Here is a 26,096-nt window from a genome sequence, read left to right on the forward strand (position 1 = left end):
TTCAGTGATCTGTTGTGTGATACCTGTTCCAAATGCCTGCCTGTCCACTGGTTTCATCCGCTGCTTCCAACTTCTGGCACTGGAAGACAGTGCATTACTGTTCCCCACTTCACTCTCCCCAAGTCACTCATGTTTACACAGGTCTTTATGGAATGTGTATCTGCCCCAGGGCTTACACAGGTCTTATACTGAGAACTCTGCCAGACCCAAGCACTCCCAGCTCCGCTGCAAAGCGATACTGCCCTGCCAGCTGCTGACTCCAAAGGCAGTCTGGATAGTTTCTGACCCTGCCTGAACTTTCATGACCAGACAATGAGCCTCACTTCCTCTTCCACTGACAGGCATTCAGCTTTAAAAGGATAAGACATATCAGCATCAAATACCTATCACGAAGTAGTAAAATAGGAGCCAAAGATCTATACATACCCTGCTTATCTGTTCTAAGGATGGAACAAGCAGGAATATAATCCATTTTTCCTCCTGGGGACTCTATATAAGTCTTAAGCAGCTTGCAGAGGGGCAAAATACATGCTCTCACTCACTGAAATTCTCCAGGGCAGGATTATTAGCCACCCTTTGCCTGTACATTCAGTAGAAAAACCAAAGAAAACAGAACAGAGATGCAAGCCACAAAACAGAAAAGGAGGAGGACACTGAAAACACAGCTGTCTGAATCTAAGCTGTGCTCAGCACAGCTCCAAAGGAGGCAAAGTGACTTAAAGCCACTTATTCATAAACACATATGCCCAAAACCATCTGGCTGCAAGGCTGCTTCCCATCATAAACTTGCAAGTCTATCACAGACAAAAGCTGTTCCATTGACTGGAGTATGCTGGAGCATGAAGATATGCATTAGCCACCTTCCTGTCAGCTATAACTGTATGTGAGTGTATGTGAGCATAAAAGATGGCATGCAAATCTCTTTAACAACTCAAGACTCAAGAGTGCTCTTCTACAACTCTTCCAATCTCTCTCACTGTAATGCTGCCTCTAAAGTTTTTGACTGTCATAGAGAAAGCAGGAAGAGCTTGCAGACCCTAGGGGACTGTCACTCAACATGGAAGTTAATCAAAAACACACACCCCAAAGTAATCATTTGGGTTTACATTTTCAGCATGCATCCCCTTGTAATATTGTTCCTAATATTTTCACATTAAAACATGAAGCCACTCTTTGCCAAAAAGAATTGTGGAATGTGATCCATTCATCTCTGTCAATAAAAAATTAATCAGACAATGCAGTTTTCAAACATGCATTAGCAAGTCTTAACATTAAATAAATAAATAAACAAATAAATATCCTGGCTCTATGATACTATGAAAACAAAGCCCATTTACTGCATAACCAAAACATAAGATCCTTCCAAAAATCCCAACAGATTTAGACTACAGTATAATGTGTAATAATAATACAGTATAATATATCAAACAGTAATCTTAATCCCCCCCCAAAAAAGAATTAAAAGGCTCAATGTTTTTGAAATTATTTCTTGAAAACTGGAGCAGACAGCTTGAACAGCAGTAGGAACAGTGAAAAATGCTAAAAGATTTTGAAAGATGGTTTCAGTAATGCCATATTGATTAAGCTTTCAGACCTTTTATTGCATTGGATTTTTTTAAGGAAAGGAGATTATTTAAAAGGGAAAAGTCTTTCATTTCCTTGCAATATTACCTAGTAACTAAGCCTCATGGTTTCAAAATAAATTAACTACCCCACTGTCCAAACATGATAATGCTCACAACTAAAAAAAGTAGTGACTGATAAATACCAAAAGGTTAAGCAAATGTAAAGGAAGAATAAGTCTCCAAACATGTGTCTTAATTTCAGGGGAGATTTTACATCTATAAACAGAAACCCGAAACATCAAATCTAGGACTAAACTCATTTCTCAGTTAATATGTATGAAGCTGATTGCTCAGCTGAAGGAACACCTCCAGACTTACATGGATGGTGCTGAGATCTGAAACAGATTGAATAACTTCGTTTTTCTCCAAAAGATAACTGGAAAATTCCACTATATGAGGGAGGAAAATGTAGCTAACTATTTTCGTCTCCAATTCTTGTGGCTATGTTTCTCCTTTCTCAAGGCTTAGGAAAAGCAGACTTGCCTCTACCTCCCTTTTTTGTATTTCATTCCTACTCCTCAGTGCACATCCTCCTCCCTTTGGCCCACAATATGTTCTTGTTCAATGGTTTTATACATGACTGCTGTATATCACTGGAGATTTAACGCTACAAATAAAAACATTTAGCTCAGGTAGAAATCATGCTCTAAGGCTCCAGGTATCAAATCCAGTGTGTTTGTTTTCCTAGAAATCTATATACTTAATCTTAAGCCACCAGACACCATCTGACAGATGCTGACTCTCTGACTGTAACATGCCCCTTTTTCCTCCTTTCCTTCACACTGCTGACATCAAATCTGCTATCACATATTATCTAAACATTGTCTAACATTCAAATAATAAAGCTTGGGCAAGGGTCAGAGGGTAGTGCATATGTTTGCAAAGGTGAGTGACAAACAAAAGGGACTGAGCATCGATGGTAAAGGACTACCACCATCAAGCTATAAAACTGTGAAGATTCCCATAAGAGAGGAAGACTACTGAACAGAAAAGCCAAAATAGCTAACTAGATTTGCAGTATTTATCAGCTGTACAACAGATTCATCCTGAAGAAACAGCTGTAAGGAAGAGAAGTGACCACCTTCCTGTCTGGGCAGTCAGACAAGCAACAAAATAAGGAGTAGGTAAATTGACCTTTCTGGTTTTCATGGTCAACACTGTGTAAGGCAAATTAGTTGGGGGTTAACTCTACTTGTGTCAAGAATTAATTTGTACTAGTGAGTCAGGCTGCAGAGCTATCTAAAACCTGAAAGAACAGCTGTTATCAGACCAGTTGTCATCAGTACTGCAATGCCGTCTAAGAAAAAAATTTGAAACAGTTTTTCCTGGACAAGTAAATGCTTCACTTTCTACATTGTTTTATTAGAAGTGCCCAAAACTGCTTTCAGGCAGTCTAGAAAGAAATTGCCAACATACAGAATACACTAGAGTCATAGAATATCTTTTCATCACAGCTTCTAACAGAGGATCAAAAATGTTGATTTTCTTCCTATACTTTAATCTATTAGTGCATTAAAATGTGTTCTTCCTACTAAAAATGAAGTTACTCCAAAGTCAAGAATTTAACAAACTAAAAAAGCATTTCAACTTACAATAACAAAAAGTCAGCATCAAAATTATATTGAAATAGCAAGCACATAAGGAGTGCATAAATGCCTGCAGATAGCAGGCCTGACTATGTAGATAGTCCTTATCTATCATTAAAATTAAAATGATCACACCTGTGATGCACTGTGTCTGCCTTGAGCTACAGTTTGATGATCCTTCAGTGGTACAGCCAGACTAAGCACGTCCCGCAATCTTTGCTGTTCCTTGGACCCATCCCCCTGTTTGTGATGCTACTTTGCAGCTAGACCTCTGAAATGGCCTGTACAGGACTGAATCTAACATTCCCCACTGAGGACACCCTTCTTTCCTTCATCAAGTTTACAAAGGAGGACTCCAAACTCTTCCACTGGTATAAACTAAGTGGTGTTGAGTGGCCATGAATGGAGGGGAATAAGCAGCTGGAGGCAGCATTGAGGAAAACAGAACAGTGGTTTCCCAAGCCAGTGTCCTGTCCAAGCACGTGCCAAGTGTTATGAAAGAGACTGGACAGAAAGATAGATAGTGGTGATTTCAGACTATAGCTAAGAGAAAGATAATCAGATAATCACATTTAAGTAGAACAAAATTTTATTTTGAAGTGTATTTCTCTAAAAGCGATGTTCAAATGTTCTTTCCAAATGCTTAAGTAACATTTGATAGTGTCACTTGTCATCAATAAGCTAAATTTTACAGTGAATTAGTTAACCTTTATTAGAAATTATGTGTGGACACTGCATTCAGAACTGAAGTAGACTAAACTCAGAAACTTCAAATAATAATAAAAACACTATCATAAATCAAAGAAAGAGAAATAACATTTACCTCCAGTTTTTAAAGAGTCCATGTAGGGCTACCATGAGGTTTAACTAATCCAATTATAATTCCCACCTTCTGCTGCTTTGAATGAACTTCTGTATAACCGTGTTTAAAATGTCTACTACCAGGAGCTTCTTAGCTAGCTTCTAGTTCAAACTCACAAATAGTAAAAGAAGTTAAAAAAAGCCTGAAAGGTGTGCAACATACTTCAAAGCCATCATACAAAAATTCACTTCAGCTGTGTTTTGCCTTCTCTTGGGGTTACTATCTCAATCAACACATAAAATCCTAGGGAAGGAACTCCGTGGGATCTTATCACTGTACACCAGCTGAAATTCTACCCCTTAATTTCCAAAAGGTACATTTAGACTTTTTTTCATGTACAACAGTGATATAATGCTGACAAACCAGCAGCAACTGGAAAATATCCAGTCAACATGTCATATTGGCAATTAAATCATAATGTCTAAACAGCAAGCTATAACTACTAATCAGAAAGAGTGAAACTGGAACCACACATGGAAATAAATCTTAATTTTCTCTGGAGCCAATGATGCTGAATGGGCCACATAATTATAGCATTTTACTTTGTCCTTTTTCCTTTGTAATTCATTATACTCTCATTGATGCTAACAATAATCAGATCAGCAGAACTGACACTTCTGGCATTATCTGGGCCAATGGGAGTTCCAGGCTTGATTTTGCAGGAGAAAAATTAGGGCAATGTTGAGAGTATTTCATCCACGGTATTAGAAGTATAACATTCATTTAGATGATCCAGACCTGTGCCCTGTTATATGCAGGCTGAGATACAGGAGAAACCAGTAAAAGAAAGCAGGCAAGAGCCATTAATATGTCAACGGGATTGCATTCTTCACTCTACCTGCTGCTTGTTGGTAAGAAACCAGTACTGTACATTAGAAATAGACCAACTAGAATCAACAAGGGCCTTTGTTTTCATTCCAACACAAGAAAAGAAGAAAAACTTCAAATGACTGCAAGGAACTCAATTTTTCAATTAATAATCTTCTGTAGTGCAACTCTGTGAACCCAATATAAATGGGGCACCTAAAACCAAATAAAAATCTGTATTCGGGCATATTTCCAGTTACTTTAAAATATATCTTGCTTTGCTGCGAATCCTTGTTAAAATATCAGAAATATTAAATGGAGAGGTTTATTTCCCTTGTAAATTCAACTTCACCTTTTAGCTATTAATATGAAGAGCAGGGAGGTTCCATTTTGAAACACAGCAGCAGCAGTTGCAGTGTGGTGGCAAAGTAGTTTGAAGCAAAGTCTAAAGAGAACATTTAGAAGGATTGCATAGTGCATGGCAGAGTCTGATGATATCTGCTGTGCAGTGAGAAACCTGCTAGTATGTAAAGCTTGGCTTTAAAGAAAAATGTATTTGATGTATTATTTGGTACTGGTACTAAACTACTGAGCTAACGACAAATCCTACAGAAATAAAGCACTCTCTGAAAGTGAACTGCATATATTTGACTCAATTTGTATATTCATTTAATTCTGTCTTATCTGGTTGTATAATACACTTTAACCTAAAACCACACATTGCTCAATAAATATATTCTTAGTGCACACAAAAAAAAAAAAGGTGGAAGGTTTTCCAGAGATACTTAGATGTCATCTGCTAATTGTGACAAGTTAGCTGCTCATTCCTCTGCATTAAATTGAACTATGTCCAAGAACTGCTAACCAGGCAAAAAAATCCCTGCTGTATTTTTCTGTAACAATTTTCTCTAAATAAACACCAGACTTGGAAAGAAACTTTTGCTACTTATTATGAAAAGGTGTCCATAAACAAATCAAGAAAACTTACTGCAAGCATGTCACTGTGTCTAGATCGTAAGTACCTGCAACACTTGTACAGTAACAGTGAACTACAGATAGAGAAGCAGCAACAGTTGTTGGATGTTAACATTTCTAAATAACGGCATGGGACTGTCAGGAGACGTTCCTCGAGCTTTTATTGCAACATCAGCCTCAGTACAGGGTGAGACAATTGAAAGTGGGCAACAGCTCACGTCTTGCCAACAGCAGCCAAAATTCTCTGTGTTACAAGGCCTTTTAAAAGTTTTCTAACCAACAGCAAATTGTTAAAAGCCTACAGGCATCTGCATAAAACAATCATTAAAACTACACATATACCTTATTTCTAACAAGAGGTGCTTGTTTCATATTTTTTGCTATTCAGGAACTTCTTATACTCTTCTATAAACAAAGCACAGAGCCTCAGTATTAAACTTTTCTATTATCTTGCTTAACTAATTTCTCTACTTGCTAAGGCATAACTCTAGCCTTAACAGCACACAACATAACAGCACAAAAACACAGTCTCATTGTCCATGTCCTCACTCTGGTATCTGTTTGACTCTGGACCTTACATCCACTGCTCTGCAAGCTTTCTGCTTTTTCTATTTCCCACAAACAGTGAAACTCTGACTTGTAAGCTGTTGGTTGGATCAATGAGCAAATGTTTCTCATTGTGCAAAAGACCTTCATACAATTCAGTCCCTAGAGCTGCAACTTTTTTCTTTTCATTTTGAGAAATGAAGGCACCTTAAAAATCATTAGCCCTTACATCTGGTGATGTGTGTGTCAACCTAGCTACAGTAACTCAGCTTTAAATACATGTAGGGAAAGGAAAAGTAAGAGGAAGGAGAAGAGAAAAAGGGAGGAGGAAGAGAAGAAAGAGATGTAAAAGGAGAAAGTTTTCACAAAAGTGTGTTTTGTCCAGCATGGATTCAGGATATTTTTTTCTGAATGTCCTCCACTAGACTGGAGTAGATTGATATATTTATTTATTTCCAATATATATAATGTGTTAACTAGGAGTTCAATCCTGCAGTATTTGTTCTGAAAATATCGCAACTGACTTCTAAAGAGCTAATGGAAATTCTGATTGCATAAGAGCAGCAAAATCACACACAAAACAGCAACAGAGGTAAGGTTGGCACTGAGGTGCTATCAGGAAAACTGTAATTCTATTCCAAAAGAAAACATTTTCGTAAATAGCTGCTGAGCCCGCTGACATTATCTGGGAATTCATACCTATCACTCTTCCTCTTAATAAGTCCTGTAATGAAAATGAAGGAGAAAACAGTCATAACTGAATTTCATATGCAACAAAAAGAAGCTCACTGAAGGCACACCAAGTGAATAGCTATGCAGTATCTCTAAATGACTGACTCTAACATTGCCATAAAGGGCAATGCTGTTCCAGGAAAACAAACTGTGTTTATACAAAGTGTGTATACTAATTGCTTTACTTTCTGTACAAAGCTTTAGCAGTAGAGCAAAGTAACATTTTATCCTAGCTGAAGAACACAATTTCCTCCTAATGAAGGCAATACCATCCATACCCTTGCTGTGAACCCAAGCACTGGGGACACAGTGCTGGCTATTGAGGTTCAGCAGCACCTACCCTCACCACATTTTGTTTCCTTGCTGCAACCTCCAAAGCGGGCAAAGTGTAACTATTTCAACTGAAATCCTATCTTCAAAGAGTCCATCTTAGATTGAATTCTTCTCCAAAATTTCAGTCAACACCAAAAAGCACTGAAAAATATCACACTTTACCTTTTTTTTTTTTTTTTTTTTTTAATCAGTGCGTTCTTTCCTCTGCTGTCCCCATGCACTGCAGCACAGCTCTAAAGGTCAGAAGGAAAGTGATCTTGTTTCAGGAAAATGCTTTTTTCCTAGCACTGATCACTTTCAGATAACCCAGCAGCTCTAGAGACCCTCTCTCCCTGCAGGTCACAGCTGCTTAAGCTCAGAGGGAGACTCAGGCCCTGAAGCAGGAACCAAAGAGCTCATGCCTCCCTTCTCCAGGCAACCTCCAACATTTGGGGAAGAAAACTGTCTGATCGAAATCCTCCAGGAACACAAAGCAGAGCAGAAGGAATGGAAAAGAGTTAATATCACCAAACAGGAATATTCTGCTAATGCACCATTAGAAGAAGCTCCCTTTGCACAGCACAAATGGTACATGGGGCAAAACCCACCAGCACACATGATGTGTGGCTGATAAAACTGTGAGAGCATTATGTTCAGTCCTGCCAATGTTCTGCTTTCAAAAAGATAACAGTTAAACTGTAGAACTGTAGATAAACCAAATACCCTCACTCTGTCTATGGATCGGCTTCTTGCACAACAGGACAGCACTATGGTCTCATTTGTTAGCAGAGCTGGACTCTGTGACTAAACCTGAAGTGATGTCTGTTCTGAATATCTGAAGTGGTTTATAATGCTAAATATTTTAACAGAATATTTTCTTGGCTTTCAAAATAGATATCCAAATTTCATGGCTCTTTTTCCTTTTACTCACATTGGTCCAATTGGCCCTCAGATGCACAGGCACTCCATTCACATTAATTTCTTTAAAGAAATATTAGCTGAATGATCAACATCTTCTGGAGGCCCATCTTGGTGTCTTCACAGGCTAACCTGCAGCCACACAGTTGACAATGATGCCAGTGGAAGTTGTGCTTTGCATACATAAACTCTTCTGATCCCTCAGTGCTAAGACACATAGGAGTTTTGCATACTTCACACCTATGTAAATTTTAACTTCACTCTCTCTGTGCCTAGATCTCCACCCTAGAACCATGCCTTTCTTCCCTATGAGGTTTATGTCCTCTGCATTAACTGTTGGTGATGCACTCTCATACACACTGGATGACATTTAAGAAAATTGAATGTAGCAGTTAGGAACTGGGCTACAAAGCAAATGAAAAATATATAAAACTATTGAACAGAAGAACAATTCAGTTAGCATGGTTCATCTTGTAAACTGAACGAGACAGTGTCCTACGCAGAAAATACTGGGTACTTGCCTAATTGAAAAAACTGGTAAAGGTGCACACACAGGATAAGAAAAAAAAAAAAGAGGGGGAAAAAAAAGCAAAAATAAAATTAACTTGAGCATTTTACAAAAACTTTACATTTAAATTATGCAACTTCAAACACAATTTTCCTTTAAGCATTAGCATTTTGCTACACACAGTATACTTAAATAATCTCAGAGTTAGAGGAAGAGTTTTTATTTTTAGAGGGATACCCAAGTCTGGCCCTTACTATGCTATACATCTTTAACATTTTCAAAAGACAAAAATATTCTGACATGACAACTTACAGAAGTTTCTTATGCAAGAAACTGACCTACTGTCTTTTGCTGACCTGTGTAAGTTAAGGTGGAAAAAGCTACAGGAATTCAGTCCATAACACTGAATTCCCTTAACAAACGTAAACTAAAATCCAGAGTGATGTAAATTAGAAGCAAAAGAAATGCTGAGGGGCAAAAAACGTGAAAGATTCTAACAATCTCGTACGATATGCAGTGTAGAACACAGTGAGGTCAGCTCCTATGAGATTTCCTATGATTTCTGAAGTCCTCCCTTTAACATGCTTGAGTTGTCCAGCTGACAATTCTCAGATAAAGGGATTGGTATCAACTGAGACAGTTAATTGCCAGAACATCATGATGATACTTTGATGTTCATCAAGGTCATACACTCTGCTTTTCTAAACCAGAGGAGGTGGGTGCAGATTCAGCTGAAAAGTACTTTATGCAACATCTAGAAAATACACAAGCTGCACCACCAGAGGTAGTCTAGCTGTAAAGATGCTCCTCCTGGGTGGCAAAAATTATATCCTTTGACTAAGCAAAGGAAGACTACTGGTAGTTCCATGAGCATTGTTGATCTGAAGGAAACATCACAGTTCCTGCTTCACTGACCTCGATCCTGAGATGCCTGATTTTTTTTGTTTGTCTTTGCAGATTTTTTATGCTCTTTACAGAAAACTCTTGGAAAGAAGTCTCTAATGATGTCTCATCAAAGATCGCAAACAACTGTTATGAATTTGTAATAAAGATACAATAAATAGGTATTAAATGGATACACAGTTTAATACACTATGGAAAAACAGATTATCATATAATACCATGGAAAAAGATGAAAATATTTCATTAATATTTCATGCACATTGAAGGTGTCTAAAAAGCAGGAAAAAGCAGTGCGGAGGAAAGGAAGTTTAAATAGCCAGCGGTATGATACTAGGAAGTGACTGAAATTAGAACCTTGCTGTATTTAGTAAATACCCTGAACACCACACTTCCCCTGACAGCTCCTGTGAAAGGCTGACTAATTTGTTTCAACACAGTGGCCACTCCATAGCACCAAAAGAGACAGTATATATCCAGAGCACTGTATGAAAATTCTTCCAAATGTACAATGTGAAGCCTAGAAAGTAGTTAATTTATCACAGCAGCAGAGATTCCTACAGTAACTAATTCAAACTGCTGATGATGCACTAAATCAGAGTGAGTGATGAACACATACATAGCAGCAAGTGAAGTTCAAAAGGATACAGATCTATGTGATCAATGAGCTGTCACACAGCAAATGAAATGCAGTGTTGACAAACGTACAGTAATAGAGATGAGGCTCCAAAATAATCAACCCAAATATAAGAAAACTTAAATAAACCAGTGCAGAAATATCTCATTACAGCATTAGAGGAGCCTTTTTAAACACATCTACCAGACATTCAAATCACAGATATTTCTTTCTCTATTTAATTTGAAAAAAATAAAAACCAAGCACTGATTACTTGATGCATTGTCATAAAGCAGTAAAATCTTCCCAAAAATTCAATCCAGTGACACCAGACATGTAAGAAACCATTTCAAGCACAGAGTTGGAACAACAGCCTACAGAAGAAAATATCACACAAATCTAGTATTGTACTGCACATTACCACCCTGAGTGATGACTGAATGATAAGGCAAACTTATTCCTTCTACCTCTATCAATCTGTGCAGTTCAGAAACATAATCAGAGCAAGTGGTGCTGACCAAACCTCTTCATGCTCTAACCACCTTCTTACCTAATTATTAGCTTTTTGAGTGAAGAGCAACACCATTTTTTAAGAAGACTACTGGCATTCAGTGATGTGCACTTCTTGAATTTTCCTAGAGCATAAGAAATTGCACATCATGAAAGATGCCAGAACTTTTTAAAAGATAGAAATCACCTACTGTGAGAAGGAAGGATTTATTAGACATTTTCTACAAAAATAATAGCTGTAACTTTCTCATATGCAAGTGTTACCAGCTGTGGCTACTACTGTCATTATTCAATTATTCATTACAGCCAATAGAAATACATTCTCTTTGCTTTTGTCTATGGAATGCTACAGTGAGAATGTTCTGTCTGTAACTAAATCTCCTGTTAGAAATGTCATATGATTCAAGACATCTTATCATTGACGGGCTTTTCAAAAATCATACCTTCACTAGTCTCTTGGACGCAGCTTTCTTGTGGAACTGCCACACTATAATCAAACGGCCTTTCAAGTATATTTACCATCATAGGAACAGGCCAGTTATTTTTGACAGATATGAATCTCTACCAGGACATCTACACTCTAAAAATTAGCATTTCTACTAGAATTTTACTTCCTTGAAGACTCCTTAAGAGAACAGTCTCCTGAACTGTTACAGATCATATGCACATTTGTACATTTCCTTCAGATCATATTTATTGGTAAAGTGTATCCACCAAAGAGCCTCATTCTTCTCCATCAACTTTTCTTTTTAATACAATTGATTGTTTTCTTTGACAAATAAGGGAATTTTCACCCCCAAGCTGTCTCAACCTGCTTTTCAAGAAGTCCACATGCCAGATGAGTAAGAAAAAACAGGCAATTAACAAAAAAGGTAGCAATCCTATTTGCTTCTTGCTCTAAACCTTGCTCTTCCTTTCCCTAACCCAAAGGTTACCTTATCTGCTGTAGTGTCTCCTATATAAAAGCTCTAATTCTTTAGCTCTTAATAAGATGATGAATCATGCTTTGATTTTGATGAAACCACAAACAATTCAAATACAAATAAAGAACTACTCATTTTGGTTTATGCTACTTTAATAAGATGTCAGAATTACTCCTTTTTATCATCTGTTAAACATTTTAGGACATAGCTAATACACTAAAAAGAACTGAAATAATACTGGAAATATAACAGAGTGGAGAGGTAACAGTACAGAAGGTTCCTGGAGTGTGTGGAAGTTAACTTCTAGACACAGCTGGTGAGCAAGACAACTAGAAAACCTGCCCTGCTGGACCTCTTGTTTGTGAACAAAGATTGGTGGGTGATGTGATCATTGGAGGGCGTCTTGGGCTCAGCAATTATGAAGTGATAGAGTTTTCAATTCTTTGAGAAGTAAGGAGAGGGGTCAGCACTCTGCCACCTTGGCCTGTTTATGACACTTGCTGAGAGAGTCAGCTTGGGCTTTTGCCTGAAGAGCAAAGGACTCCAAGAAGGCTGAACACATTTAAGAACTCTTAAAGGAGCTGGGCCATCCCCATGTGCTAAAAGACAAGCCAGTGGGGAAGACCAGCAGCCTGGCTGCACAGAGAGCTTTGTCTGGAGCTCAGATAACTCAAACAAGTTTATGACCTCTGGAAGAAGGGGCAAGCAACGCAGGAGGGCTACAAGGGCATTGCAAGGTTATGCAGGCAAAAAAGTTGAAGAGCCAAAGCCAAAGTAGAACTTTATCTAGACACTGCTGTAAAATACAATAAAAAATATTTCTATAAATGTATCAACAACAGAAGGAGGACTGAGAATCACCATCCTTTGCTGAATATGGGGAATAACATGGTGACAAAAAATGAGAAAAAGGCTGAGGTACTTAATGCCTTCTTAGTCTCAGACTCCAGTAAGACCAACTGTTCTTTGGCTTCCCAGCCCCCTGAGCTGGATGACAGAGACTGAGAGCAGAACTGAAGCACCAAACATCTGAAGGGAAGTGGTCAGCAGTCTCCTACACCACTTAATTACACTAAAGTCTATTGGAAGGGACAGGATTCATCCAAGGTTACTGAGGGAGCTGGTGGCAGTGCTCACTGAGGCACTTTCCATCATCTACCATAGTTCTGGTTAACTGGATAAGTGCCAACAACCAGAGGTTAGCAACATGACACCCATTTACAAGAAGGGCTGGAAGGATGATCCCTGGAATGGCAGGCGTGTCAGCCTGACCTCAGTGCCAGGGAAGGTCATGGAGCAGATTGTCTTGAATGCCATCACACGGCAAATGCAAGACAACCAGGGCACCAGGCCCAGCCAGCATGCTGTAAGAAAGGTCCTGTCTGACGAACCTGACCCCCTCCTATGACCTACTTTGTGCATGAGGGAAAGGCGGTGGATTTTGTCTACCTAGACTTTATATAGCCTTTGCCACCGTTTCCCACAGCATTCTCCTGGAAAAACTGGCTGTGGAGGTCTTTTATAACAGTTACTCAGCAAACCATTAGAATAACACAGGAGGAATGAACCACCAAGTGCATTTTCAAAATATCTGTTATTTGAACAGATTTATAAATAGTAGTAATATTCAATTTTGCTGGGCTGCAGAAAGGACATTTAGTTGAATATTAGAATTCCATGTTAAAACAGGATTCAAGGTAACATAATTCAAAAACCCAAGCGATGATACCAAACTAAAGAGCTAAAATGCCTAAACCAGTGCATGACAGAAAGAGTAAATGAGTCCTCCAGTTTCCCTTATCATTAGCAAAGCTATAGCCTCCTAAATATACAGTGCAGGAACAGTATTGTTAGATTTGCAAAATACAAAGAATTAAATGACTGACAGATATTTCCAACTGCATGATTTGTAGCTTATGAAAAACTTATGAACTTAATGTTTTATTTTGTTCAGCTTGAAGACATACACATGGAAAATCTCTATCTGGATTTCAAACTGGTTTTAGTTAAAATCATCATCTTCCTACTGAACTGATGCCAAGACTTGCACTAGTCAGACTTTCAGTTAGATTTTTCATAGACTTTCATTAGCAAACAGAATGGTTTCTATTTAGAGCCAAAATACTGCAAAGCAGAAATAATAGGAAACCATTCAAATCAAAAATCAAAGCTCCATTAAAACTTTATGGTAATTATGATTAATCCCTTCATAGCTATTATTTGATCTAAACTTTTTCCTCAGTCTATTTCAGGAGAACTTGCATGCTGTCATTTCTCAGGCAAACAAAGAAAACAGAAAAACAGGGTTTCAGATGTGCACACTAAAACTTTTCCTTTCTAAAACCCCGAGTGACACACTCCACTGGGAAAAAGTGCTACTGAATTCCTCTGTGAATAGATCTGTCCAGACAAAAGTTTCTGGCTGGAATATGGAGTTTGTTGGACTAAGGACAGAAGCTTTACTGTCTAAAATGACATGATAGTTTTACACTTGGCATACACAAGATTTTATGAAGGAAACTTCTGATTTAAGGAGTTCTCATCTGGATGAGAAATTTATCTAATTGATCTGACCTGGTGTTACAACTAAACAAATGATCAAGCTGGGTCCCATGAGCAAGTTATGCTACAAACCCCGAATATACTGTAAACTCTCCAAAAAGCTGCATTTCCTCAGCAAGTTTCCTTTCATTGCCTTTGCACAGAAAACACCTCTCTGACATGACCAATGCATTCATTTAATTTTTGTTTTATATTTTATCTTCCAATTTATTTTGGTTACAGGTAGAATTATTCTGTTAAAAAATGACCTGATCCTAGACGTAGTTTATTTAAATTTCAAAATGAAAAGCTTACTAAGAACAGATAAGATTGATTGCTCCTTCCAACTTAGCATAATTGTATTTCAGGTGAACATCAATTTACTTTAAAGGACACTTCTAAGTAGCAGGCTGCATCATACATAATTCATCAATCACAGCTGCCTGCAACATGATTTACTCAAGCAGATTTCAATGGAATAGAGGGAATTGCATTGTTTTTTATGCTTTGGCTTGTTTGCTTTTAAATAGTTACGAAACACTCATTTGTAATGAATTATTGGTGAAAGGAGTTCATCCTTGGTAATCAGCATGTTGAATTTCTTTTTCTTTGTATAGAAATGTTACCACTTTAAATTTCTTTTAAAAGACAGAGTGAGTTTTCAAAACAACATTAAGGCAGAGAGCACTCCATGCTTATTAAAGGTAAAAATAAAGCTCATGGATTTTGCTGTGGAGAAAGGGATGGCAAAAATATTTATCTGAAAGGGGTTATTCATTTTAGGGCTGTTTATTTTCCAGCTGGCTTATATTGTTATTATTTGTTAGACTAGCAGTCAAATACAGGTGAAGAGAAGTAGCTACTTCCTCAGCTAGTCCTTCACATAGTTATCACATGGATAAAGTGGCTTTCATGTGCCACTCTACAGAAAAATGTACGCCAGTTAAAGTGCAATCACTTCATACACCAAGAAATATAAGTGAAACTGCATCTTCAATCCAATTCTGCTTCAGGGATATGGTGGTACCTCAGATGGTCATTTTACATCCAGAAAAGTAATGAAAGATTTCACAAATTGTTGCAAATATAGCTTCAAAAAAAAAAGGGAGAGCAAGAGAAACTGCTAGAAATACCCATCTACACAAAGATGGAAATGCCTTTACTTACTTGTAAGCCCATTTGAAACACAGAGTGACCCATAAAGTTAGCCAACATTCGAATCAGAGCTGCACCCTATGGGAAATAATAGAAAAACAACGTTACCGGTCTTGAATGCCAATATAACTCAATAAAAGCAGTCAGAAGCCGGCATTTCCACCCAACATTAATATCCTTGAAACCTGTAGCTAATACAATCTTTATTTGTGGTAGAATGAAAAAGAGAATAAGGAGATCATGCAAATAAATGGCTTGCTAGGAAAAGTGAGGAGGCAAAGTGATATTAATATGATGCCCCATATATTGAATAAGACACAGGTCAAAAAACACACTCTCCCCACTGCTGCAGTATGCATGTGTCAGTTCCACAAGTGACTGACCCCAACCCTTCTATGCACTCAACAGAAATGCCCAGTTTTAAATGAGAGCAAAGAAATAGTGTCAATTGCAAATTCTACCTCAGTGATTATTCATTATACTTTTTATCTCCATTACACTATTGTACATCAGGATTCAGTGATACTACTTCCCTCTGTAAAAGCCTTCAAGATCTGGTGACTAAAAGTGAGTAATTTCCATAAGAATTCTATAAGATGTGGATAAATATATTTGACTTATTAATACTCAGGTTGTTTTCCAGACTGTCTTGCAAAGAGGTAAATACTTGTATAGCACCCTTTCTCTGCTTATAGCAGTTCTTACCCTCTTGCCCTTCAGGCAAAGCCTAGAGCTCTAAAAGACAGGTAATTCTAATTCTCAGTGCTTACTGCAAGAAAGACAGATACTTGCAAGGGTAGCTTTTTTAAAGTATCTTGTTTGTGTTTTCTCACTCACTCTCAGAAACACAATTGCTGTGTATTTTCCCTTTGCACAAGCGCTCTATTTCAAGCAGAAATAACTTTGCAGATCTGATGTGACCATTTAGCTATAAGATCCACTTTGCAATATAATTTTGAGACAACCAGTCTTCCAATCCCAGTATTTAGATGTTATACTTAGTACTGGATCACCATAAAAGAGGGAGGACACTTGTGATTGTAAAGGCTTTAAGAAAATATGATGGTAGAACTCAACCACCTCATCTAGAAATGAAGGTCCAGGAATTAAGTTAACACTCAATTAGACAATAATAAAAAAAAGAGCAACATTACATAGGTTCAAAAATTTACAGATTCTAAAGCCAAAAGGACTATTACAATACTTATTCTGCATTAATAGAGATCAAACAGCAATTTAGGCAAAAACCCCTATGGTTTCTCTTTCTGTTTTAGACAATTCAAGATCAGAATAATGTTTCAGAGTACTATATAATGTGTCTCAACTAATATTTACTCTCACAACAAAACTACATACCGTTTTACTAACTGGAAGGTATCTAGTTTCACTTACTTGAATTTATCTAGCTTCAGCTTTCAAAACAAGGCTTTATGTCTTTACCTGCTAAATAATGTTCAGGGTAGTTTGGAAATTGAACTGTTGTCCAATTTTTAGATAATTTTACACATGTTCCACTGATTTTTTATACAGTGACTGTTTTAAATTACTGAATGGATTATCTGTAATAAACAATGCTTGAAATAATAGCATAAATCAAAAATATTTGTAAATTATTAGTAAGTTTTAAGAAAACACAAGTCCTTCATTTAGGCAGCAGCAACAAATATTATACAGTTTTCAGAGCAACTGAGCTGCTTTTAGGAATTGAACAGTGAATAAACCAAAACATGGTGTTTGCATTATTAACACTAGGATATGTTGTTGTGGTGGTATATAATCTTACTGGAAGACAAACATGTCTGGAACACACAGCAGAACAGGAAATAATGCCTTTCAAAACAGATTATTACCTGAGCAGACAAGACTGTAGGTCAGGAAATATTATTGCCCTTATATTACTAGAGAAACAGAATGAGTAAAGTTCTCAGAGACATTTAAGCAGATAAACAGCAGAGAAATCTATTTAAGCAGATAAACAGATGATTTTAAAAAATCTCATAAATAGATAAATCCTGTTTATTCTGTAAGTAACTTGGGCAGGGCAATCTAAAACATCTCTAGCAGAAACAAAAAACCCATAAAACATATCAGACACAATCCTCAACAAGAAGACATTTTTCTATTCATCACACATCCCTTTTCTTACTCACTATTTAGTATTCCAGGATGCCCTGATTTCTTTCTTGCAGTTTAAATTTCACATAGTAACAAAAGACATATATTTATATAAGCACCTTGACTCTACTCATTTCTGTAAAAAGTAGGCAAGCAAATAGTTCCATATAATCTTGCCCATAGAGTCTTGTCTTCTATCCATAGACCAAGAACTACCATATATATGTAAAGAAATTATGGGAATTTCCCTCACAGGTAACATTTAGACATATGTTGGATGGACTATGGCTGGCCATTATACAGCAAACAAAATAAAATGGCAAGCAAAGACTGAATGGAGAGTCAAGACACAAGGCAGGACCATTCTCTCAAGACAGATCTCTTTTCACAGCTACTTTAGAAGTACTTTCTACCAATTGATTACCTTCAGGAAACCCAGAAACACTACTTACAGCTTGCAGAACAATAGGCTTGTCACAGTTCTGCCATCTTCCCCAGTCAGGAACAGCAAATGCTTTCTTGAATTGTTTCTGGAGGGGAATGTATTCAAAGAGCAAGAGAACCTTAAGAGGGGAAAAAGTGTCTTGGGAGAGATGGGAGAAGAAACAGGAGCAAATGAGGCCCTTGGTGTGGAGGAAAAAGAAATGGGAGGAAACCATTCATTTCACTTTTCCTGAACTTTTGAGAGTCAGCAGAATAGAGAACAATGACACATTCATAAGTAAAGAAGAAGCTCTCAGTATGTTCACAGCTCTGGGAAGCACAGCAGGCTAAGGCAGCAAACACTGGCACTCTGACTAGGGAGGAGGCAAAACAGGTTTGCGGGCAGGAGGATAAAAAGCAAGAGGTACAGAGAATAACTGGCATAAAGAAGAGTGGCTTACTGAAAGGAGGAGCTTGGAAGATGACCCTAAACAGAGGGTCGAGGGAGGTGAAGAAGGTATGTGCAATAAATTCAGTTATAGGAAAAACAGAACACATAGCTTTGGGGTCATCTGAATGGCCCAGTATGCTGACATTCCCACTGCCTATCAACCCAGCAAGCAGAAAACTAGGTAGAGTCCAGAGGACTTATGCTGCCATACCTTGTGAAAGCTTCTCTTCTAGACCTAAACCTACAGAAAAATCCCAACAAATCTGTCCTGCTGCAGGAGATGCCCTCTGGAAGCTATCAGCATCACTCTCCAAATACCCTGACATGCAAGGAGCCTGCTCCCCACTTCAATCTGAGAGCCACTTCTGCTCTGCCAACCTTTGTCCAACAGAGGAACAACACAGGCTGTCTAGAGAAGTGAACCTGCCTCTCTTACTGGGCAGAATGACTGTTTATTGATGATTTAAGTGCTTTCCTCCAAGCAGTGGATGACTCAGTACCCTGTCAAGAGGTAAAGTACATTGGTTTAAGAGGTCTAGTGGAAAGCAATTCTTTCCTATTCAAAAAACATACCGAGTTCCTGTCAGTGTAAAATCTGACTCACCTTAAGCCATTGTACCCTATCTTAATATGTCTACCCAGACAAATACACTAGTTATTCATCCAATGATTAATGGCACTACCTGGGTCTAGTGAAGAAACTGCTTATTAGCAGATTTCACAAGTGCTCTCTAAGATTAATGCCAATATTCTGCTAACTAAAAGGAAACTGTGGCACACCCTAGTGAAATCACTTGCCAAAGATCACTCGCTCCCCATATAACCTATGATACAGTCGAAGCTCTCTCAGCCTCAGCATTGTGACTCCACTGCTATAAGAAAGGAAAGTAGAATATGTTGGCTACTTAATGGAAATTAGGTGCATACAGGTCTTTTTTGCAAAGTGCTCTTGGGAAAATGCCCGCTCGTGGACTCTGTGAGCCAACACTGCCTGAAGGGATGGAAGTTTATGTGCTTTCTTCGCCTGAAGAAACTTGTACACTCACAACATGGTAAAGACACTCCATAACCAAAATTAGGAGTATAATTCCTTTATATGCAAACTGAACATGTCTTCAAAATCTACAAAATGCACAGCCGAGCTAAGGAATTCAGTCTAATTCTCTCCTTGCAGCCTAATTCTCTCCGTGCCAACATAAAATAATGTGATTGCATCCTTGATCCCAGATTAGTTTTAACTAATTTTTGAATACCCACTCCTACATCTTACATCTACAGATCACAATTACTGTAAGTTAATTTAATTCTATGACTTACTGAATGCCTCAGTTTTATTATACTTGAATTCCTTAATAGTTTCACTTGCAACTTGCATCTTATAACTTTTTTTAATACAAAAGATAGTACCAAATGGAATTTTGTCTAACAGGAAACAAATTAAATCTTATGTATGAACCCACAAAAACATGACTACTACTGCTACAACACATTACTGCTACAGGGCCACACAGGAAGTGATACACTTAATTCAGTGCAGGTATCTGTAGCACCTCTGATTATAATCACTTCAGTAGTTTAGACTTCCCTTATAGTCAATGGGCTTTATGAGTCACCTCTGGATGCACTTTATCTAGTCTTTTAAGCAAATCTCAGATTGGGAATTGTACTCTAAAAGCACCCATCTCTTGTAATTCACTCCAAAAGCAGGCTTGAGTGACTAGCTCATATGTACACATCCGTGCCACAAACATCTAAAGTGCAGTGAGATGAATTCAACTGCAGTGTCCAAAAAGGCCTTACAGATATTGATCCCCCATTCTAGCAGAACTCCTGAATTGTGGAAGTGCAAAACTGGGGTGATCCTTTTGTATATATAGTCAAATAACAAAAATTGTATCTTGCTTTATTCTACACACCATACTTTTACATAAGAAGACTAGCAAGGGTAGTCAGAAGAGACTCAACAGAAGGCCCTGGAGAGAGGGCAGAGTGCTTGCTGGCTGAAGGTAGATGCTCTATACTGGACAGCAAAGAAGAGCACTTGAAATAAAGAACTGGTGAAGCAGTTGCAGGGAAGGGAACAATATAAAAGTCAGCAAACCTGCCATAGGGTTTTGCAGAAGCCAAGAGGCAGGGACAAGAGGCCATATGTGAAGAGATACAAATAAGCTAGGAACTCCTTCAGCATTATTCTTTGAAAAACCAAAAATGATGTCATTATTCTAAAATGTTCTCATGAGAGAAAAATGTCAGTAACACAATACAGAAATCATGAACTACAGCTGACTTTTTGTAAGGGCAAAATAATCGATTGTTCTGTAAATGCATTAGACTGGGGGAAGCAAAAGAGATTGTAACAGGCTGACCTGGAAAACACATAGCTCTTCCATCCTCCTTCCCACAAAATTTTTCATTTCTTCCTGCAACATCAATTTTTTCTTCTTCTTTTTAGTTGCGCTTTTGCATGCTTTGCTGTTTTTGTTTTAACCACAGGACTGAGATTCATCTGACTGAGTGCAAATGCCTACATTGCAGCTAAGTGATGCTTACTCAGTTGTACACAGCTGATGCAGCTGCCTAGACCTCCTTTAAAGGCAAAGGAGAGAGAAGCAAGCACTTCAGTTCATCCTGGTTCATCCAAAGACATGCATCTAAAATAGGACAGATGAATTTCACTCTAAAACTGCCTGTTTATCTTCACTGACGATACAGGGAGATGGGGGCTACTCAGTTGCAGGTGTCGACACGGCAAACATCTCAAGTGAGATGACACCAATCTCTCTGAAGATATTTTACCCTGTAAATTACAAAATAACATTAAAAAAATATGAAAACAGTGGAAAAACACCTCCTTGAGTTTGCAAAGGCCGTTACAACATTTTGCAGGCTTACCTATCAATTTATGTCATGTAACACCAAGTATCAATCATAGTAATTACACAGACCTCAATTTATCTCCACTGAATATCCACCTTGCCACCCCTCTTTAGGAATTAAAGCTGTTTGATTTCGTTCAGAAAAATACTCTTGTGACACAAAAACTAAAATCAGGAAGGATTCTGGTGAGAAAAACACCCCATGGTATCCAAGGTGTAAGCAGGGAGTGAGATGCTGAGGAGGAGAACACTGGACTACCAGAAAAAAATACATTAACTGAGGTTCTAAAACAGAAATTTAATACATCAATTTCCAAAAAACCTCCCCTGACCCATTCTGTTTCTTCTTCTCATTAAATAAACAAAACCAAAACCAACACTAAATGCAGGTGATTTATTAACTTTCTTCTATTGTGCAGTAGTCAGTTCAAAGTCAGTCTTGATTAATATGTAATAACACCACTTAGTTTTCAAATACAATGGGACACAAACAGAAGACCTACAGTTATGCTTCTGTGTGCTGATAAACCTGCAATTCAAGATTAAGGTTACCTTTTCTCTAGCTAAGAGAAATGTGAATTACTCTAATCTCTGCCTCAATTACAATAAATTTTATTCATACTCTTAGAGCTATTGTTATCAATAGTAAGTTCTTAAAATCAGCTTCCTTTTCACTGATTAGAACAAGACTCAAACCACATATAGGCACACACAAAGGCATCATTCTTTCATAAAGACCTCCTAACTTAAGATGAGAATCAGTATACCGGTATATACCTGATGTATACTAGTATTGGTGGGTTTTAATTCATCAGTCACAGTACATTCACATTAAATAGTTCTTTCTTAAAATTATTTCCCCTGAGCTATTGGTGATGTACCTTGTCAAAAACTTTTTTGAAATCCATGGTCTACTCACTCTCCCCTCAAGAACTCCAGCTGGACAGCAAGAACAAATTCCCCTTTGCAGCAGTGATGACCATGAAGATAAACATACTAATCCATGTGCTCAGTTATCTTACCCTTTATACCCTACAGAGTCCCCATCTCACTGGAGAGGAACGACAAACTCACTAGCCCAAGCAATTCTCTGGCATAGCAACTATTTCCCAGGATGGTCTACACCCCATTGCCTGAAGATCTGCAGCTCCACATCTGGTTAACCTCAGAAGGTGCAGGTGGATGCCACTCAGATCTGCAGACTTCCTAACAACAGTTCTCTCAGCTCCTGTTTCCCATACACCTACCTCAACTGACAGTTTCTGCAACCTGTCACAAAGGATAAACTGAGCATGGGAATTGACCCATTCTTCTGCAAGAAAAGTCCAACACAAATCTCTACTCCCCTGGCAGATCCTTAAAAATCTCAGTCCCTCTTTCACACTTTGCCCATGGTATGCCATCCCTAAATAAGCCAAAGCGATATCTGTTACACGCAGACAAGTCAGGCATACACTACCGCACCAGAATCACCTAAGAACACAGAGGAAATGGCAATTTTTGGCTAATGTGTTTTAAGTACTGGTTGAAATTTATCTTTTCTTCACGAAACACACAAAGAAGGACTTTCTTTTAGAACTGCAAATGTAATAAAAAGAGGCATAAAGGTTGTAATTTTTTTCTTTTATACGTTGAACATATTTTTAGAGTTCTTTGTCAAATGGAAACCTAAGGATATCCACAATTAAATGGGCTTTTAAGTAAGTGAGTATCATTTCCTCTTAAATTTATTGAATTCATACATTATTCTTTATTTCTCAAAATCCTGGATAATTCTGTGAGTCTAAGTTCATTTCAAACATTAAAAGAGCACATTACAAAGCACTTATACAAAGAATGCACATTTGCACTTTAATTTTGTAATATGAACCCTAACAAGTAATATCCAAGTCACGTTTTTCAAAACAATCATTCTTTGTTGGTACTAAGCAACCACAGCTGGATACTTCATGAAATTTAGCTTATTGGGGAAAACACAGCATGAATTAAAGCAAAAGAATAATGTACACCAAACACATAACAAAAATGTGACATTTGGAAAATAATTACATAATTTTAAAGAAATAGAATTATGTTGAATCTTGGAGATATTTAACACAAAAGAAGTACGTTTTGACTAAGCCACATCTGCAGAATTTGCTCAAACCTAGACAGAGGCACATGTATGTAAATGAATTATTTAAAAACTTGGTTTACTGATCTGCTGCGTTACACTACATGCAGTGCACTGAATTTACTGAATTCTCCCATATGAGCAACTGAACACTGGGTAACCACATTCAAACACAGGTATTGCACTTCAGCTGCATTTCCTTAAGCAAACATATTCACTGTATACTCCTTTTTTTCATTTTCCCACAAAGGGAGAATCCAGTCATTCCTCAGCTTCCAGACAGGAGGGTATACCAAAGTGTATTTTACTTTGCTACCTTTATCATCTGAACAGTCTTTTATCTTATGTGGCCTTACTCTGACAACTATGGAACAAGAGTGTCCTATTCATGACATCAGTTACAACATGATCCTGTTGCAGGCTCCAGAGAGACCTTTGCTAAAGTACTTCTATCAAGTTGTAAGAGCAGAGATAATTGCAAAGGCTTCTCTGGTATTCTTCAGCTGTCTCTATCAAAACTATCTCATCTCTGAGAACTGCATAAGTACCCACTGAGAAATTCTTTTCAGAGAATTAATTAGATTGTATCATGAGTCACCAGCACTAAATTTCTCTTTCATTTTCAGAAAATGAGCACTGTAATACAACAGCGTAGCTATTTTCTGTATTCTCCAATGGCGCCTCCAAATATTACAAGAAAAAAAAAGAAGCCTAAATCAAGTGAATTTGATAAGTGCAAATGCTTCCTTATTTGATTAGGGTAACAGAACATACTTGTTTAAATGAGTAAACATGTGCCTATGATTTCCTCCCCGTGACAGAAATGTAAAATGCTTAAATTAATTCCTAGAGGCTTTGTCTTTGGATAACTCACATAAAAGCCATGGGAAGAAGCATGGAAGGAGATAGGTACATGCAGATCATGCAGCATACTGGTAACAAATGTCACAATATGAGACAATCCTGAGGGTTTTTGCCCACGCAATCATTCAGTGATGCACTGAAGTACCTTAAGCACACAAGCAACCCAAATAAATTCTGCAGCCTACATACTTAAAGTTGAACTTCAATGTACTTGGCTAATTGTGGCTGACTGGTTTCCCTGCAATTGGCATTAATTTTTAAAAATTAAGGGACTATTCATTAAAAGGAGCCCAAAACCATCCTTACTTGATTTTAATGATACAGACTAGAAAAAAAAATCAGTCATTTAATTAATCTTCTTTACTTTTTAAAGCAACAGAATTTCCAATTGCTATTTGCTTATCAAGCAGTGCACACTCACAAATTAACATGCTGTTAACATTTAGCAATAAAACCAGGATATATTTTAATAAAGAAAATAAACTTACATGTTTTTTAAAACTTTATTTACAGCATGGGTAAACCAGTATCTTTCACATCAGCAAATATAGCTACAAACTTGTTATGTATTTATTAAATCCTCAAAGATGCATAAAGGCACCTTATGTTGTTTTTACAAAATGAAAGGCCATTTATCTGATGCCAAAACATCACTGAAAAAACAACATTATATTCAAGGAGAGCTTTTCACTTGGAAATCATAATCAATTTCTGTTTTGACAAACACAGCTGTTCTAGGGCTAGATAATACCAAAATGGTCAGATAGTAAGATGGCTTTGGTGAAATGCTTGTCTTAGTCATAAATTCCATTGCAAATTTTAGGAACATGACACATAGAAGAAAATTCAGGGCTATATAACCATAAATAATCATATTCTTCAGCTGGATATTGTCACATCATTTTTCTTGAATAATAAAATGTTATCCATTGCCCAGATAAAATGCTATCGTGACTCAACTTACAACACGAGTTTTACTTGACCTCACCACCAAAATCCCTCTTACATGTTCTGACACTAGTGACAAGGACAAAGGAACAATATACTTTTTTATTAAAGTTTTAATAAAGTATATTTATTAAAGTATATGCCTTTATATGAAAATCTTCAAGAAAAAATAATATTCTTTTTTAGTTCACTAAATACCACATAAGAATCTCAATCCATTTGCCTAAGACTGATTTGCAACTATCTATAACTAAACCTGTCATTCTAATTTCTCTTTTTAAATATCTCCTTCAAGCTTTATAAGTTATTCGGTACTTAAATATACCTTTAAAAAGAACAGCAACAACAACAAAACAGTGTGCCAGAGGTGTTTTTGGAGAGTTCCATTTGAGTAGAAATCTTACAGGATCATATTTTGATCAAAATATTGACCATATTCTTATGTCAAGTTTTTTGTTCCTTTTACTCTCTTTCATTAACTGAAATTTATTTTTTACTTCTAATTCTTACAATTTCTTCCTAGTTACTTTAACACTTGTAACTGTTGCTCCTCTGTTATTGATCTAAACCAGGATGTGTATCAGCAAAATCAGCCCTTGCCTGTACATTGTTTTTTGGACTCCTTCAGGGGAAAAAAATACCTGTAACTTTCTGCTTTGCCCTTTGCTGAAAATTATCATTACAAAACAGAAACAGAGAGGCAGAAAAGACAAGTACATGTCAAGTGCAAGTACAAGTGCAAGTACCTCCATGTCATTATGAATGCTCCATTTTAAGCCATGAGAACATC

The 26,096-nt window shown here is 37.3% G+C and overlaps 1 protein-coding gene across 1 annotated transcript in view; it reads right to left on the reverse strand.

Moving 5' to 3' along the window:
• The window catches only part of TRHDE (thyrotropin releasing hormone degrading enzyme), a 213,906-nt gene that overhangs the window by 81,218 nt on the left and 106,592 nt on the right, over positions 1-26,096 (reverse strand). The window contains exon 7 of the mRNA XM_063396448.1: positions 15,529-15,594. Within this exon, the coding sequence (XP_063252518.1) occupies positions 15,529-15,594 (66 nt within the window). The remainder of the gene's footprint in view (positions 1-15,528; positions 15,595-26,096) is intronic.

This window comes from Prinia subflava, chromosome 4 (assembly GCF_021018805.1).
Source record: "Prinia subflava isolate CZ2003 ecotype Zambia chromosome 4, Cam_Psub_1.2, whole genome shotgun sequence".
Classification (NCBI taxonomy): domain Eukaryota; kingdom Metazoa; phylum Chordata; class Aves; order Passeriformes; family Cisticolidae; genus Prinia; species Prinia subflava.